This window comes from Bombus vancouverensis, chromosome 18, assembly GCF_051014615.1.
Source record: "Bombus vancouverensis nearcticus chromosome 18, iyBomVanc1_principal, whole genome shotgun sequence".
In the NCBI taxonomy this organism is placed as follows: Eukaryota; Metazoa; Arthropoda; class Insecta; order Hymenoptera; family Apidae; genus Bombus; species Bombus vancouverensis.
The window spans coordinates 654915-673845 of record NC_134928.1 but is presented as its reverse complement, the minus strand read 5'-3'; the positions used below and the strand labels follow the sequence as shown (position 1 = coordinate 673845).

Below are 18931 nucleotides of genomic sequence, written 5' to 3'. Positions count from 1 at the left end.
ATGATGACTATTTTCATAAAGTTTCCAAGATTGTAACTAACTGAAATATTTAAATATCTAAAATTGAATGGAATTCCACATACAGTACACATATATCAACTTAAATTGATTCATGCAGGAAGTAGACTATAAATTATATACGAACAGACAGATATAGACACGAGCGGTCATAATGCATAAATAATCGAAAATTGTTTCTAATGTATAGTATAGCTATAATACATTATAAACGAAAAGAGGACGAGGAATGCCTAAAAACGGAATGCTGCCATCGAACCATCCTGAGGCATAGAACCAATTAATGGAATGTTATTAATTGCACAAAGCCATTTCCACTCACCTATTGACAAAATTATTTCGTCACATTTTGTGAAGCCTGACATAGTAACCTGGATGATGATGCTCAGGGCCTCTTCAACCACCGATACTGCGCTATAGATGCAGACTGCAACGTCACCCGATGTGAAAATTGTAATGTTCGCGTTGCGCAGATATTATCAGCTGCCGCATGTCTGTGGTGTATAGAAGAATATTTTGAATTAGCACTAAAACGGTTATGATGGAGTCTAGAAATTGAACAAAGCATCGAAGTCAAAATTCGGTGAGGAGGAAGCGCCGATCAAATAAAAACTTATTAATGTTTGTTTCATCAAGAACACCTACCCAATAATGTGCGCAAAAGGCCTAAGAGATATCGAGTAAACTGTAAACAATGTCGCCCTAGCCGAGGCACTGTCGTGCCCATCAATGTGTCCTCGGTCTTTCAATTGAATAGTTCCGTAGAAAAGGGCTACGTGACCCTGGCCACGGAAGGTAGCGGAACACGTGCGTGATGGGCCCAAGAAAAGACAAAGGGATGCTAGAACAGTCAGTATTAGTGGAGAAGCCAGAGAGTGTAAAACGAGAAGTCAGAGAGTACGAGTTGCGTTGTCGAGAGAGTGTGGTCCGCGTGAGAGAGAGAGAGAGAGAGAGAGCGAGAGCGTTGGATCCGTTGTGACCAGAGTTGTAAATTAACTACTGAGTTCTTTAAAGTATGGTCCGTTATTGCGATTAGTTCACGTTACACAAATAAATCATTATTATATTTACGATATCACAATAACTTATGAAAACATTACGGAATTTAATTTGCAATTTTTGAATGATGTATTAAATAAAATAGAGGAATGAATAAATAGTATGTATCATTAGCAGCCAATAAAATAGTAAATGTATCATTGGAAGAATAACTTTAATCCTTCCAGAAAGAATACTCCTTAGTACTTCTATATACTTATATACTTCCTTTGTACTTCTGCCCATAGCAGGTAAATCGAAAACGTGGTGAACATTTACCAGTAGTAGTACTTCATGAATCAACACTATTGTTTTGTAAATTCAAGAATAATTTTAAGTAACGAAAAATCAAGATTGAAAATCACGATTAAATCAGTAACATCTGAAGATATATCGCGCTGACTGAATTTTGGATTTGAATTTTGGATTTTGGATCCACTGAACAGAATCGTATTCTAAATTTACTTCCGTTTTGGAATAACAGAGATATAATTAGCCTGCGTCGCGCCGTTAGGCGCAGTGGTACTAATTGTTGACGACATATTTCGACCTGAGATTAAATTCATCTAAATAACCTAAGGTGGTGGGTTATTTAGTTCGAGAATAAATAAAGATGGTGTAACGTCAATTCACATCAAAGACCAAGTCACACACCGCGTGCAGGATGGCGCCCAGATGTCTGCACATCCTTGGCGCGTACCCTCAATAGTCCTAAGTACGCACCGGGGGCCTTGCAATTTTCATAGTTAAGGTCCTTCAGACCGAACGAATATCGTTTTTCCAAATCATTTTCTAAAGACTATTGTCTACTACGACTTGACAAGGGAAAGTTAGTTTTTCTCACGCACGATGCTTCCCACTAGCAACTTTCTACAGAGGGCGACTGAGACCCTTCCTAGTCCACCAACCTTCGTTTATCCAATCAGAAGCAATATATACTGCCCTCACTTTCCTGGCCAAAAATGTCATGAACAAATACGATGGTCCCGTGCGCTAGACACACCCATCACTAGCTTTCCTACGACACAGCATCGTCACTGTACCTTACTTCTCCTACGACATCTGGAGGGTCAATTCAACTACAGAGTCCAAATCTAACGCCTAACGTCTAAATCTAAGAACAACGCTAGAGGAGCGTAATTCACGTAAACTATCTAAGTCGGCTCTCGGTATTGTCGAACATCCATCTCCTCTACTATGTACGCTATCGTGCTACGTCCACTAATACACTAAATTCTTTCAATTATAAGAGCCCTGCTTTAGCGTGCATATCTTCGTGCACTAAGTTGTTATTTATTTATATCTACTCAACAGTGTACTCTACGTGTTGCAAATATATAACTTATAATTCTGGGAATCACAGTGTTATACAAACTGAATCACCCCTATTATCTCAACGGAAATCAGGGGATCGATCAATTCGTGGTGTCGATTGCTATAATCGTAACGGGAATTTACGACTCCCGTTGACGTCTCTCCTCGCGATTGCATCTCCCCGCGATTGGTCGAAAATATACTTACTTAGTCTGTATCCTTAGAATAGTCGACATATCTTTACCGTACGTATACGTATGTAAAGACGTATTCTATTGCGATTGATGAATTCATAATAGTTGTGTTACGATTCAGCTATTTTATTCTATCATACAACCCTCAAGTTTACTTGACAATGGCAAAAATAACTTTGTTTGAATTGTGGCGGATGAAAAGAGAGTTTGCGTTTCGTCCCGGGACTACCGGTGGACTCGTCAGTAAGGCTATGCCCTGTAGTCCCTGCCTTAGACGTAGAGGGAGTCTCGCTAGGTGCGGTATTTATATCAATCGCTCGTATATTCGATCGCTAGCGAGTTAGACAGACAGACTCGTTGTCGTCGTAACCCTCTAGTGTTGGCGGTTGGTACCAGCGGATCGCCCGGGAGGTATTGCGCCGCGTTGATGCCTCGTCCTGTCAGCGTCCTGTTGATACCGTTTCGCCACAGAATAATTAAAGTATCAGAGAGCTGATACAGTAACATGCATACAGCAAAGTAACATACTTTATGTTTGATGGTAGCGGTGAGATGACTTTGGCATCATTCGAAATTTGAATTTGAGTTGAAATTTGTAATTTAAATGAACGGGTTTGATAATTCAATAAGTATGTGTGAATTCTTAGCTTCAGGTATGCACGCATATAATCACCTTAGCCTTTAAATGCACATGTACCAAACGGATTTTCCAACTCAATTTTCTCAAAAAACGAAGTCCTTAATGAAAAAGTTTTATTCTCTTTTGCTTACTTCTCGCCGTACATCAACACGTACACGTTTCTACCTATATGAATATGCTACCTTACACAATGACGCTTACATTTCCCGGGTTTCGTCGAAATAGAAATGTTTTATTCGAAAACTTGTTGTTATTATATCTAACTAACAGGCATGTGCCTTTTATAATAGAATGAAATATATAAAATTCGGAGCTAATAATAATCGAAAACTTCTAACATAATTCGCATTGGCAACAATTTTTTAACGAAATATGGCTGTCATGTATCGTTCTGAATCGTACTATGACATTTACATTCTAACTAGCATACAGAAATTTTGCATATTCAGGTGGAAATATTCAAAGAAAGTATCTACCCTGCTATTTGATACATGTCGAAAACTCGATTCGCGATATTCTCTTCATTTGCGCCGCATACATCGCACATTCGTAGGTTTGGGCTATGTCAGCTTTGGTCTCTGTCAAATCCAGCGTAATTGGAGCTTTGCATTTTCAGACTCAAATATTCAAATCAACGTATCTCCGTTTCTATAGCTCATATGCCGACAATTCAAAGCGCTCTGAACTCCAAATTTGCTGCCAAATACTGTGCACATCAGTAGGTTTGGGCTATGTCAGCTTTGGTCCTTGTCAAATCCAGCGTAATTGAAGTTTTGCATTCTCAGAGTCAAATATTCAAATCAACGTATCTCCGTTTCAATTACAGATATGTCAACAAAACGATGCTCGTTATGTTCCTCATTTACTTGACCATGAGGCATGGGCGTGTTGGGTATACCGGAGCCAGGGTATAAAATGTAGCCGTGAGAGAGTTGAGGGGTCTTTAGTGTTGTCAGCGTTGTCAGTGAGTGTGGTCGGCGTCTAATCTCGCGCAAAACGCTAGTCACAGAATACCAAGGGGGGCCTCCCACGCCGGACAAAACTACAGCGTGTGGTGGACCGTGTCCTCGCACCCTCCGCAGTGCTGACAGGTGTTCGTCATCTACTTTCCAATTTTCTATAGGTATTCCCCGAATACTCCATGTCTTGCGAGCACCATTTTCTTTTTTTTTCCTTAATGGCGGAGGAGAAAATGCTATTACGCATGCCCAAGCCTGGAGTATGTGGGACTCTGCCGATGGCGTTGCTATTCCCACTAAAAACGCTTCATTTGTCAATTACTCTTCTATGCAATCATCAACCCTGGAACCGTCTTACGGCATTACTTCAGGGTTAGGTGTAACTACGCCCCGCTCCCCCATTCTTGAGTCCCGGAATAATAGCGGAAGCCCTCCGCGGCCCCTTCAAGGCTCCCAAATTGGCAGGACCGATCTAATGGCCCGGTCTTGACCTTCGAGAACGGATGACTCCCTCATACAGTCGGCGCACTCCTACTTCTGTCCCACCGATATTCTGCAGCAGTCCACATAGAGCGTTGGCTGTCGTCGTCACTTTGGGAACCAGGAGCTTGAAGTGCGGCCCGAACGTCCATTGAATGTCAATGATGAGGTCTATGTATTTCATGTGAGGTCTTACCTCAACCTCCTCTCCGCTTATGTCCAAACACAGGTCTGGCGGAGGAGTCCCCCTACGTCGGTTGTTATAAAACCATATGGCTGGGGACATCTTCAGGCCCAGCCTACGTATAGCCCGTATCACGCAAGCGGCGGCAAGCTCTCCGTGGCGCAGCGTCTCGTACCACCAACGTCATCCGGTCAAGACCAATGTGCCGTTCGCGTAACACATCATGTCCGAGTCTGGGGGCATGGGGCAACGAAGCACCGCGTCGTATCCGATGATCCATAGTATCGGACCTAAAACCGAACCCAGCGGAAAACCGCGCTCAACGGGTCACTGCCCTTCTCCACCCTTGCCGGTGTAGCCGACCCATCTGTCGCTCAGGTAGGCCCCTATGACACGAAGGATGTAGGGAGGCACCTCGAAAAATTCCAGGGCCCCCAATATCCTGTCCCAGGGTATGGTGTTGATTGCATTGACTATGTCTAAAGAGACTGCCAGCGCTACCCCATCCCGGGAAACCATGGCCCGTGACATCTCCCGTAGCCGGGTCACTGCATCCTAACCCCAACTTGACCACCTGGTCCAGCACAAACATCTGCAATGTATAACAGGTCATTGTCGCCCAAACCTTCTGCTTTAGTAAACATAAAGTTACATGCTCTATCTATATTCGCTATTTAAACAGCAGCACGATTTAAGATAAATGCACCACGAATTGTTTCATAAGGATGACAACGTGTTCTTGCTCGACGCACTTCAACGTCGGCCAAATGATTGAATACTGTTTTTGAATTGATAATATTTTTCACTATATCTTCACAACAGAAATCAATTTCATCATCTATGATCAACTTTTTAGGTCCCTGATGTAACCAGTGCTGCATTTCTTCTAATGCAGGTATATTAAAATTTGGATTTTTTATCCATTTCATATCTTCTACACACATTATTACTTCCTCTTCAGGACGCCATTTAATACCTGAAGCTTCAAGTCCAGGAACATGATGTCCAAGACCTCTAAGACCATGCTGTTTAGGTGCTTGAACTGGCTCTAAACGATCTTGTTTATTTTTTCTTTTTCCTTTATATCCCACCACTCGCATTATCCTTTTGCCCTTATCGAGGACTTTGTTTGACTCTTGTGTTATTAGTTGTATTCCTGTATTGTTATGTCCCTTTTTATCAACATCCTCCTCGTCAGATTCACTTGAACTTCTACGAACTTTTTGTCGTTATCTATGGTTATGAGTAACTCCATAACATTTCTTCCTTTTTGTCCTAGTTTCCAATTCTTCTTGCATGGCATGTTGATGCATCAATCGTATAATAATATACTTACGTACAAGAATATTGTGAGATTCAGCAACAAAGATAGAATTAATCAGTTCACAAGTATAAAAAAGTCACTTTATACACTGTGAAGAAATAATATCCCAGAAACGTGTTAAAACATGCATAGAAAATACACGAATTAGACTGAGAAACCACTCCGCTCATTCTCCACTAACTTCGACACAACTGTCACCAACTAGTCGCAGAGTGGGACTGACCGAAGCGGCCTGGATGCAACGCCAACGAACCCCATGCGGCTACTGCCCTGCCATCTATAATAACCCTACAGCACAGGATAATACTTGAATTTGTTGCTCCCTAAATGTAGAATTTATTTACAACAACAATATATATATGTCGGATTTACATTGGAATTGGGGTTAGGGGCGTAAAACGAATCTTCGTTTGGATTACACGTTGTCGTTATGCAATAGAGAAGACATTAACTGGTGCAAATACGATTATTACATGACTTGATAAGTATCCGCGACACTTAGATACTCGAGAAACTAATGACAATGATCCTAGGTTCAATAACGAATCCTCGGTCAACGGGATAACAGGGTGCGCCTTCTTCCAAATCCAAGTCGTACTCGATTTGCTTGGCTACGGTGGAAGTATTACTAAACTAACTCTTTGTTAAAACGTAGAATATTCACCGAGCGTAAAGACGCTAAGTAACTCGCTAATACGACTTCACGAGAGAATGACTTTCCGTCGCGATGATGCCACAGAGGAAAACGATGATGGGGTGTGTCTGCGGACACAAGATCATCGGATTCGTCGAGGATAGCCATCGTTCAGAAAGTAACGGAAATTGACGTTGAGGCTAATTGGTCAATCTCCATATCGGTGGTTAGAAAAGGAAGTTAGCTGCCCTCGAGAGAAAGTTGCTAGTGGGAGACGCAGCTCGTTGAAAAATGGGTCTCCCCTATTTTCCCGTAGTTGGGACAAAGACTGTTTGTCTGTTTGAAGGACTTTAGTTATCTAAATCTTAAGATTTATAACGGGCCCTCAGGCTAGCTGAACATGCGCTGCGGAGACGCATCGACATTTGGCAATCATCTTACTCGAAGAATAGTGTCTGCGTATGGCGAGCCACGGGACAGAAACCGTTGGAATGTTTACTGTCGCGTGCCGCTACAAATATTTCTTTTAAGGAGAGCTATAGAATTACTCCATATTTTATTAGACAAAGCGTTCATCCCGTGACCGCTGCTACGTTCGGCGACTGACTGTCGCCTCGAGCCCAAGCTCATTATCACAAATCTCGAACAAATACAATCGGATCGAATGACGAAAATTGTTTAATTATGCCTATGATAGAATCTAGATTACGGTGTTAAGGGATTTTCCCGAAGTTCCAAAGGGAAGGCTCCGATGTCCTTTCATCTCCGACAAATACAATGATTATCCTTAGATTAACCAAGCAAATCCTTTAATTTATGTCTCTGCGATAGCTAAATGTGTATTAGCTTCCAGAGGCCGCTTATAGAAAATAAAATAAATCTAAAAATTGTCAGCGACTTATTCAAACCTTCGTGATTATCCCGTTTGAGTATTTACCTGTACGGTATTCGTTATGTTATAATAAGAATTTCATAAATGCATCTTTTTTCATAAATTGTGCTGTTTCATATATTTTTTGTATTTGCATTATTAATAATCTGCGAATTTTTATTGCAAATTTATATTCTTACGAACACATTTAAATTGGTGAAATCTAAATAGAATTTTATTTCGTTTTCGTATAAGCGTTACAACGTAAGTTACATGAGTACTTTGAATATATGTTATATATTCTTATATAAAATATATTACGTTATTTGCATTTTTAAATTCTCCGCAAATGCAAAGATGCATCGTATTTGTTATTCTTCGATTCCATGTATTTCATATGAATCAGATTCAAATTTCTGTAAATTTCGTTGAATTTGCCACATAATTTATTAAAAGTTCTCTGAACGAGATTTCGATAAGAAACTGTAATTTATATTACTTAAAATATTAAAATTTCAATGTTTATTAATTCTTTCATTTCGTTAACTTTTGCGAATACTATTTCAAAATATTTACCGTTGTTCTAAATGGTCATTCTAAATTGTCCCTGTATTTATAAACGGAATTGTAAATTAAATTACGCTTAAAGGTTTTGTTAAAAAATGCTTATACTTATGACAATTTGGCGGTAACATGGAGTTTTCAATCTCTTTACTTACCTTCAACGACGTGGCTTTATAATTTACCGAGTTCACGACGTGGACGTGACCGTTCTTCTATTTTCCACATTAACTATAGATGACTGGAAAGATTGAAACATTATATTTCACAATGGGAAAAGTAAAACAATTTTGTTGTTTATGAATGCTTTCGTTTCGTATGTTATTTCTTTTGAAATAGTAAGTGCGAGAAAGAATTTCATGCCTTTGTAAACAAACTTTGTTCCCATTTCTTACTTATTTCCAAATTAATCGTTTTCTCCCGTATTCCTTTTTAGAAAATTGAAGTAATTTTAATCATTTAAATATCTATCATTGATCTCAGTGCAGATGGTTTTTTTCATATTTCAGGCAGTAATTGATCCAGTGATTATTGCTAAGATCAAGTGTTAAAATTTTAGAGTCGTCAACACGCGCTGGCTTCTTTTCTTTTATTTAATTTTTTACATTCACAATTTGTCCAGTTTGGACATTTGGTAAAATTTTTTAGCTGTTTGATTATCATGTGGGTGGCTACCATTCCCAGTGGGGTACCATCTTCGTGTTTGTTATGTTGTGTCCTTTGTGAGGTCTGCTGGGTGTTTCCTTTTTAGTCTTCTATCCATGTTTGAGGTGTTGATCGTTTCCACAGCTAGCCGGTTTGGGTGTGTTCCTATCCTTTCTTTATATTTTCCTGAGTATCTGCTAATTTCCTTTTTGACCGTTGGTATTCCTAGGTCTTTTCGTATATCCTCGTTTCTAACGTGACATGGGGCGTTTACTATTGTTCTAAGAATTTTAGCTTGTACTCGCTGACTTCTTGAAGGCAAAATATCCCTTGCACTGGCATTGGCATTACTTTATGTAAAGATCACAAGAGACGATAAACGTGATAAATCAATTTCTGTAGATTTTTTTGATTATATGTTGAAAGTAATAGAGCAAAAGATTTAAAAATAGTTAACAAACTTTGCAAAAAAGCAGATATTTCTAAAATCATTCGATACTTTTAAAATGTTCAGAACTGTCGAAACAAGCATAAATTTAATGCAACGAGCAAACAAAAAGTATGTTATTTATTTTGAAATTGTTGTGCTCATTAAATTTTCTCTCCTACTAGAAAAGATATGGCATACTTGCATTCAAAGAGTTAATAGCTTTGATACAATGTTTAATTCCCATGTTAATAACGTGTAATTTTGAAGACACACGATTTACAATGTTGACAAACTCCGTTTTCCAGGCAAACATGTGTTTTAAGATTAGGATTTATAACCCGAACACCCAACATAGTGGACACCTATAAAGATTCGTTAAGGATCAACGTGTAAAAATCTCTTTATGGATGCAGAAAATTTGGCTTCTTATAACCTGCCGGGATCTGGCACAGAACTATTGACACAGTCGGGTAATTCATCACATAATAGCGTCATATGGCCATTGACACGCCAGTTCTCATAGACATCTCTACACGTGTCGCTTTTTGCTCATTCTGCGATATAAGCATGTCGGAGATAAGAGGACACCGGTGCCTTCCCTCTGAAACCTCGGGAAAATCCATAAAAACATTGTAATTAAAATCTACAGTTGTAATTAAACGATTTGTCGTCATTCTACCCAATTGTATTGTTTGAGACTTGTAACAATGAGCTTGGGCTCAAGGCGACAATTAGTCGCCGAACGTAGCCGCTGTCAACGGGACGAACCCTCCGTCTAACAAAGGCATTGAGTAACCCTATAGCTCTCCTTAAAAGAAAGATTTGTAGCGTCACGTGGTAGTAAACATTCCAACGGTTTCTGTCCCGTAGCTCGCCACACGCAAATCCTATTCTCCGGGCAGCATGTTTACCAGATGCCGACGCGTCTCCGCAGTACGTGATCGGCTAGCCCGAGGACCGTTATAAACACTAATATCTAATTACCTAAAATCCTTCAACAGATAAACAGTCTTTGTCCCAGTTACAGGAAGACAGGAGAGACCTATTTTTCCACGAACGACGTCTCCCACTAGCAACCTTCCCTCGAGGGCGGCTAGCATCCTTTTCTAACTACCGATATGGAGATTAGCCAATTAGCAGCAACGTCAATTTCCCTTACTTTCCGAACGTAGGATATCCCCGACGAATCCGATGATCTCGTGTCCTTAGACACACCCCATCATAGTTTTCCTCTGAGGTATCACCGGGACGGAAAGTCATTCTCTCTTGCGATCTCATCGACAAAAAGATTAACGCCTTACGGTCAGTGAATATTAACAAAGAATCCGACTTACATTTTTGCGAGTGCGTACGACTACCATCCCGTTGTCCGCGGATTCGTTATCGAACCTAAGACCATTGTCACTAACGTCGCGAGTGTGTGGTCATTGTGAGTTTGTGTCAACTCTGTAACATTTTTGTGTGTGTCAATAAAAATAACTTCAGTGTAAAAAAAAATGGATAGCTTCAGTGAGGAATCCTTACCTGTCCCAAGCCCCCGCCACGAGGTCGACTCGGGCCCAGATTCGGACTTTGACTCGACAAGCATATCTTTTTTATCGAGGCAAGTGGAATTTCCGTGGAAAGATTATCTCGGAGTAAATTGTATGTTATTCATCATCAAACAAAATACATGACAGTTACAATTATGATATAATACATAATTTTCTTAAATCGTTAGATTACAGTTTTCCAAAAATAAATAAGATAGGTTTAGAAATTGCTACTGTAAGTTTTGTAAATATACTGATATCCAAGTAAAATTTAACTTTGCTGTCATTCAAAGTTTTTGTTTATAAATGTGAAAAACTTCCTTTCTTACTTTTAAGGATATATGGACTAGTTTTTAAAGTTTGTAATAGAATGCTTCGAGAAGAGTAACGCACTTGGGAACATAAATAAATTGGCAGTTTCAGAACGATTCTGATGCATTTTTAATTGCAACGCAAAATTCCAACGAAGCGATAAAAAAACGTGGTTTTTCCGCAAAAGCTGCTAAGAGCAATTAAAAAGTAAGCAACCAAAAATCCTGTCCGTATTATGAATTGATATTAATTAAGTCAATTGAATTAACATTTCAGTTAACTGACGCAATAGTACCTGCGTGAGTGCAGAATGTATACGGATGTATATCAATTGATGATTCTACATAATGCTTTACTTTACGACTTTACTGTATTACTTCAACCTATTATATGGCTATACAGTCGCGAACAGGTCTGCTTGTGTTCTGTTCACGAGTTGTTCGCCGGCTCCAGTGTAGACACAATGCTATTTTTGTGCATGATCAGTATGTGTTACGTCAGACGACCGTCTACCTAGACCAGGCCATACACCGCGGGACAGACGGGAACCAGATGTTCGTTCATCCTTACTGCGTACCCTCAATAGTCTCAAGGACCCGTTATAAATCACAGTAATTTGCTAGCTACGGTCCTTCAGACCGAACAAATATCTTTTTTTAAATCACTTTCTAAGGACTATTATCTACCACGGCTTGACAAGAAAAAGTTAGTTTTTCTCACCTACGATGCTTCCTACTAGCAACTTTCTATCGGGGCGGCTAAGACCCTTCCTAGCCCACCAACCTTCGTTTATCCAATCGAAAGCAATGTATACTGCCCTCACTTTCCTGACCAACAATGTCATGAACAAATCCGATGGTACCGTGCACTAGACACACCCATCGCTAGCTTTCCTCCGACACAGCATCATCACCCAACTTTACTTCTTCTACGACATCAGGAGGGTCAACTCTACTTATTCTACACAGTCAAGCAATTCGAGTCTCTCAAGTGGGTCATTACATCAACTCAAGTCAGTCTATCAGTCTGTCAACAAGTCGAATACAGTGAGTCGACAAAATCCATTATCATACACGACAACACGACTAGCGTCTCAGGTCGTACGCATTCATAGTCAGCTTATATCAACCATTCATTTTGTATTACACCGAAGTTGTTGGATTGTGCAAATATATAATAACCTGTTAATAGCAGCGTTATCTTCACTTTAACCACCCTTATTATCGCAACCGAAATAAGGGATCGAACGATTCGCGTCGATTAGTCAATCGGAACGGGAATTTACTACTCCCGTTGGCGCGCTTCTTGGAGATCGCATCTCCCCGCAAACGTGCGAGAACAGTATGCAGGCAGCTTTGCCTTAAATGGGCAAGCCATTTAAGGCAAAAAGGCTTTACATCCGAAAACAGATGCATAATCAATCTAGATCTGGTCAGTGTCGCCTTGAATTGTCGCAAGAGAGACAAGAGCGGAGTGTTCACAATTGTGGATATCTCCAAAACTTTTGACACAATACCCCATTCGGCTTTGAGACCTTGTCACGCGAAGAAGGGTATTCCGGCTCCTTTGACGGAAATTATATTGGAGATGTACAAAGGATGTAAAACCGTAATTAAAACGAGTGATAGCAAAGGCGTTGAGGTCGACATCCTCACAGGAGTCAAGCAGGGCGACCCCTTGTCACCCCTGCTGATCAATCTGTTTATCGGGCCACTGCTGGAGATTATAGAAAAGGAGACCAGTGGCATAAAAGTGACTGATCAGAAAAGAGTGCCTGTTCTGGCCTTCGCCGATGACATAGTGTTGCTTGGCGAGGATGAGTTGGAGGCACAGCGGCAGTTGGATACTCTACATTGGTACTTGAGTAATTTGGGTATGAAAATTTCTGAAGAAAAGAATCAATCTTTCCAGGTGGTTGCCAAAAGGGACACCTGGCTTTTTAGAGATCCAGAAATTAAATTAAATAATGATCGTATAACATCAGTCGATCCTGATGAAGCCTTTAAATACCTGGACGCCCAAATGTGACCGTGGAAGGGTGTCTATTGCGGAATAGTAGTGCCGGAAATTCTGAGCATTTTAAGGAGAATCAAAAAGCTCTCCTTAATGCCACAGAATATAGAATTAATAACAAAGTACATCTTCCCTCGTTTCAGATACGATCTATGATTAATCCTTCAAGTGACACCGTATTAAAATTATTGGATAGCGAGGCCAGACAGGAAATAAAGACAATACTTCATCTTATGCCTTCAACTGCCACTGGTTTCTTTTATGCCCCAAAGGTGAACGGAGGACTAAGTCTACCTAGATTTCAGCACCGGGTGAAACTTGGCACTCTAAAAAGTGCCATAAAAATTAAGAATTCAATAAAATTAAGAAATTCATCGACCCAGCAGTTGAAAGTTTGATCGGCGCGGACACAGAGTAGAAATTGAAAAGGGTAGCGAACTGCTTGAGGATTAATTGGCCAACCATTTCTGAAGATGTGGAAAAAGCTAGAAAGAGGTTGAGAAAGGAGCATATAAACCAATGGGCAGAACTTAGATGTCAGGGCCAAGGTGTCTCTGATTTTCTAAAGAGAAAATTGGGAACGGGTGGATTAAAGAGTACCAATTGTAATAAACGTACTGCGTAGTTCAATAGAGGTGTGCAATATGTTTTTAGATAATTGAGCTGCTTACATGTTATATATATGGAATCTGTGTGTATATTAATTATTTGGCTTATCTCTTATTTATTTATTTTATTATTAACTAACTATTTATTTATTTATTTATTTATAATGATTATGGCAGGTTATTTATTGATTTACTGATTTATTAATTATGGACCAATCATTTATTATTATTTGACTGGTCATTATTATTATTTATTACTGTTGACAGTCATTTATTTATATTATTTATTATGTGACAATTTATTTATTGTTATTTATTTATTCTTTATCTATGGATACGTTTCCCCTATTATTGACTATGTTAATTCTAGAGTAAATATTAGTTTTAAGTCCCTACGAGGGGGTTACCTCGGTAGTATGCTATAAGTAGGTTGTAAGCAGCATGCCGCTGTTTAACGGTTGTGTTGTGGGTCCCTGGGAGTGTCATAGTTGCTCGGTGGCTAAGGAGACTTCGGCCTCTTCTGCACAAGTCGTACTCCTATCTCCATATGGTACCGCCGGTAACACGTACGGCGGATCGGCGTGAGGAATGGTCTCCGGATGCGGCGTCCATGGCTAAACGGAGTGCGGCGACGCAGGGGCGGAAGAAGTTATAGTACTAAGAATCGGCTTGTCGATAACGGTCTTGCGCCGTGATTAAATGGATTGAAACACCTAAGTTTTAAATAAAGGAATCCGTTCCTTTGATATCTGTTGACGACTTGGCAATGAAATGGATTAAGAATTGAAATGATTGGACTAACCTGTAGATTTCACAAAAAGCAAACGTCGGAATCGAAAATAGTAATGAAGCCTCGAACGCAGCGTTTCTCAGTCCCGCAAGCGCTGTGGTGGATTCATCCGCTTCGGAGGGAACCATGGTTGACGACTCTCGGCAATGTCCCCGGATTTGTATTGCAAAATCATGGTGCCACCGGTGGGTGGCAGGGTTGCTTCTCTGGTCTGTGAGAAAAGGGAAGTTCACCTTTTCTTCATGACGTTTTCAGACCTGAACTGGCATCTTGGTCAACATCACACGGATGCCCGCATGCAGTGGGGATGTTTATATTGCGAAAGAAGTTTCCCGAAGCTCCATGGGGCAAAGTGCCACATTCCAAAGTGTAGTGGCACTAGTCAAAGAAAAGAAGGAGCGTATAAATGCGAACCTCGCCCCATGAGCTTCGGGACGCAGAGAGGATTATCCACCCACGAACGGCATGCGCACCTTGCCGTGAGAAACGAGGAAAGAAGGGGAACCCCACAAACACAAGGAAATGGACTGCAGAGGAGGTCACTCTCCTGAAGGAGCTCGATGAAGTCTATAAGGACTTCAAATACCTTAATATCGAGATAAGTAAAATCCTTACTAGATGGACAGTAGAACAAATAGTGAACAAGATTACAAATAGAGAACAGAGAACAAAAATTAAGAATAGCTAGTGAGGATACGATCCCTCAGGAGGTTGCCGAGGTGACAGAGGGAGAGTGCGATCCTGTTAACTCAGGCAACGCAAGGTCATTCGAAGAGCCTGAAATTTGCGGAGAAATATTTAATGAGGAGTCTACCCGTCAGTGGAAACTCCAACTAGAAAAAGAAATAGAGAAACTAACTAGGTATCCTCGCCGTTAAAGGAGGTTAACGCTCGGTTATCAGAAGTTTGGGCAAATAATAAAGAAAATAGAGAAGCCCTTATTATTAAGTTAAATAAATTTATTTTCACACCTCTATATGGAGCAATAGAGAAAAAGAAAGACAGGAATGATGAAAGAAATAAAAAGGCAAAACCCCAAAATAAGGGAAATAAGACGAATTATAATTATTACCGGCAGGACCATCCAATCCCCTAATCCCAGGAAACAGAGCCTCTGAGCTGATAATAAGTGAATTGTTTTCGCTGATAACCGTTGAGGATGTGAGCGAGAAACCTAGTAAGGTGAGGAAGAAGGCTGCGGCAGGACCAGATGTATTTCAAAAAGAGCACTTAATGATATGTGGGCTCTCCGCAAAATTGGCAAATAATTTTTAATATTCTGTTCCATAGTTCCTATTTTCCGACCGTATGGAAGGAAAATAGGACTAAGATAATACCAAAACCAAATAAACGTAGCAGCCAGGTCGAGAATTGGAGTCCTATAACAATGGGCCCCATTCTCGACCGAATTTTCTCTTCCATCCTCGACGGAAGGATGAAAAGGCGTATTGTGCTAAACTTAAGGCAGAAAAGTTTTACATCAGAAAATGGATGTAAAATTAATATAGATTTATTTAACGCCGCCTTGTGTCACAGTAGGAGAAATAACGAGGGATATTCACAATTGTGGATATTTTCAAAGCATTCGACACAGTATCCTATTCGGCGTTAAAACTTTGCCTGGCAAGGAACGGTGTGCCGGCCCCTATAATCAATTTAATCGAATGCATGTACAGGGAGGGCAAGACCAAAATAAAAACTAAAGATAATATAGGGGTCGAGATCAAGATCCTTACAGGAGTCTAGCAATTATGCTGGAAATAATAGATTTAATGCAAAATGCTGGAAATAATAGAGGAGCAAACCGGTGGCATTAATGTCAGTCATGGTATTTGTCGAACCTGCGTTAAGAGTAGGGGGTAATCTGCACCAGCCGGACCCGGTAGTTAAAAACGAGGAACGGATTCTCGTGGTCGACGTTACCGTCCGCTACGAGAACAAGGATTACCTCCTAAGGTCAGAGAAAGGAAACGTCGACAAGTAGATCCCATGTCTAAATTACCCCAAGCGAACGATCAAATAAACGTTACATTCGTCTGTATTCCTCCGAAATAGAACGATTTGTGTAAAAATATTGTTACCTTGTAACGTTATTTAAGAAAACATTTCAAAAAAAGCTTTCGGCTCCTCGAGCTGATGCGAATATTTCAAAATCCCTACGGTCCACACCATTGGTACGTTACACACGTTTACGCGTCGTTCGCTGCACTCGCTCGAAAATAGCCTAACCAAAAACCAATCCCTCTTGCGTTCGTTTTCGATAGGAAGACAATTTTCTTAAAATTTGTGAACGTCCGGGATCCGAAAATTTGCGAACGTACTCTCACCTACTTAAAAATATGTCTACACATCTCGATGGAGCTCCTTAAGACGTTCATCACTATAGAGTTGATGTCTTTATCAATGATTCCCATATATTTCAAATTTCCTACTGTATTAAGGGTTATTTCCCCTCTACTGCCCAAGACCACGGGCAAAATCTCTCCATCGTCGACATTATACTTTTCCTTGGGAAAATTTAGACATGGGAAGGAAGCGAGGAGGCGAGCAGGAAAATGACCTCCCGCGACGTGGCGCCGGTCCCGGATGGGATCCCGAGCCGGATCTAAGGGGAAGTAAGGGGGATCGCGGCTCCCAGACTTCGGCCCCTCTACGATAGATGCCTCAGAGATGGAGTCTACCCACGGGCGTGGCGAACAGCGAGACTGATCCTGCTTCGCAAGAAGGGCCGACCGGCGACTTCGCCGTGGGCATACCGGCCGATATGCCTGCTAGACGAGGTCGGCATGCTTTGCGAGAGAGTAGTCGCCGCCCGTATGGAACGACACATGTCGGGGCGAGTACCGGATTGGTACGACAGCCAGAACGGCTTCCGGAAAGGACGCTCGACGACCTATGCGGTCAGGCTCGTACTGGCACTCACGGAAGAAATGGTTTCGAGGGACGGCGTGGCGCTGGCAGTGTCTCTGGACATCGTCAACGCGTTCAACACCATGCCATGGAGCAAGATAGTGGCGGTCCTGGAACACTTCGAGGTTCCCAGCTACCTCGTTCGGCTGATCCGCGCCTACCTCGACGACAGGTGGATGTGCTACGCCAACAGAAATGGGGAGGAAAGGCAGCCCGTCGAGGGAGGCGCTCGGCAGGGATCGGTGTTGGGACCGATCCTGTGAATTATCGCGTGCGACCAGGTATTGCGCGACCAGGTATTGCGCTTCCCGTTGCCATCGGGCGCGGCCATGATGCGTTACGCCGTCAACACTCTGGTCATGGTCGGTGGTCGTGGGTGGCACGAGACGTTGCGCATACATGCTGTGCGCGGACTGAGCCTGATGGTCTCCAATGCGAAGTCGGAGGCCGTCTGGTTCTTCGACAAGAAGAGGCGAGGGACTCCTTCGCCTTGTCTGAGCATAAGCATGACGGGAGAAACCGTCGGGGTGGGATCTTGAATGCGATACCTGGTTCTCTTCATCGACAACCAGTAGACGTTCGAGCCGCATTTCGACTCGCTGATTCCGAAGGTGACGGCGGCTGCCAACGCCTTGTGCGGCCTGCTGCCGAACATCGGCGGGCCGAAAGTCGCGGTGTGTCGATTATACGAGGGCCTCGTTCGGTCCCGGGTGATGTACGGGGCTCCGGTATGGGCGAATGATCTGATGGTGTGTCGCCGCAGTATCTTGCTTCTTAGGAGGCTGCACAGGGTGACCGCCATCGGAATCGATTGAGGATACCGAACGGTGTCCCACGCTTCGGCGACCGTTCTGGCCGCGTCTCCCCCGTGGGAGCTTCGGGCGTTGGTGCTCAAAAAGAGGTACGCCCGCACGGGAGTGTAGAACCCGGAAGGAGAGGGCTCGACCGAGCAGGCAGCCCCAAACGACCTAGGCACCGCCGAGGAGGCCGCGTAGGATCAGTGGCGTTTCCAGCTGATCAACGAGGAAGGCGAACATAGAGGCGCGGAGGCCGTCCTCCCACACTAGGAGACATGGAGAAGCCGCCGCGGCCTTCCGCTCACCTACAGGGTGATCTAAATTGTCAACGAACACGGCGTGTTCGGGGAGTATCTAAAGAAGTTCGGACGCGAGGAGACAGACACCTGTCGCCACTGCGGGGAGGGTAGAGACACGGCGCAGCACACGCTGGAACTATGTCCGGCGTGGGAGCTGCTCCGCTATACCCTGCGTCTCGCCATAGGCGAGTTCTTGGCCCCCTCAGCCGTCGTGGAAGCGATGCTGAATGGACCACAGGAGTACGAAGCTGTCCGCCTCTTTTGCGAGCAGGTTATGCTCGTAAAGGAGCGGATAGAGAGGGAAAGGGATAAGAGCTCTCACCCTTGTAGGGTAACGCGACGAAGAGGGATGGAGGTCAGACGGCCCGGGGCCGCTTC

The 18931-nt window shown here is 42.3% G+C and overlaps 1 protein-coding gene across 1 annotated transcript; it reads left to right on the top strand.

Annotated features, from left to right (window-relative positions):
* Positions 1-17333: 17333 nt before the first annotated feature.
* On the top strand, positions 17334-17720 carry LOC117161780 (uncharacterized). Its single transcript, XM_033343529.1, has one exon. The coding sequence runs from the start codon at positions 17334-17336 to the stop codon at positions 17718-17720; it is 387 nt and encodes a 128-aa protein (XP_033199420.1).
* The last annotated feature ends 1211 nt before the right edge of the window (positions 17721-18931 follow it).

What these genes read in the sequence shown, in the direction of transcription:
- LOC117161780 (XM_033343529.1), top strand. Translation starts at nt 17,334, where the DNA reads ATGCTTTGCGAGAGAGTAGTCGCCGCCCGTATGGAACGACACATGTCG.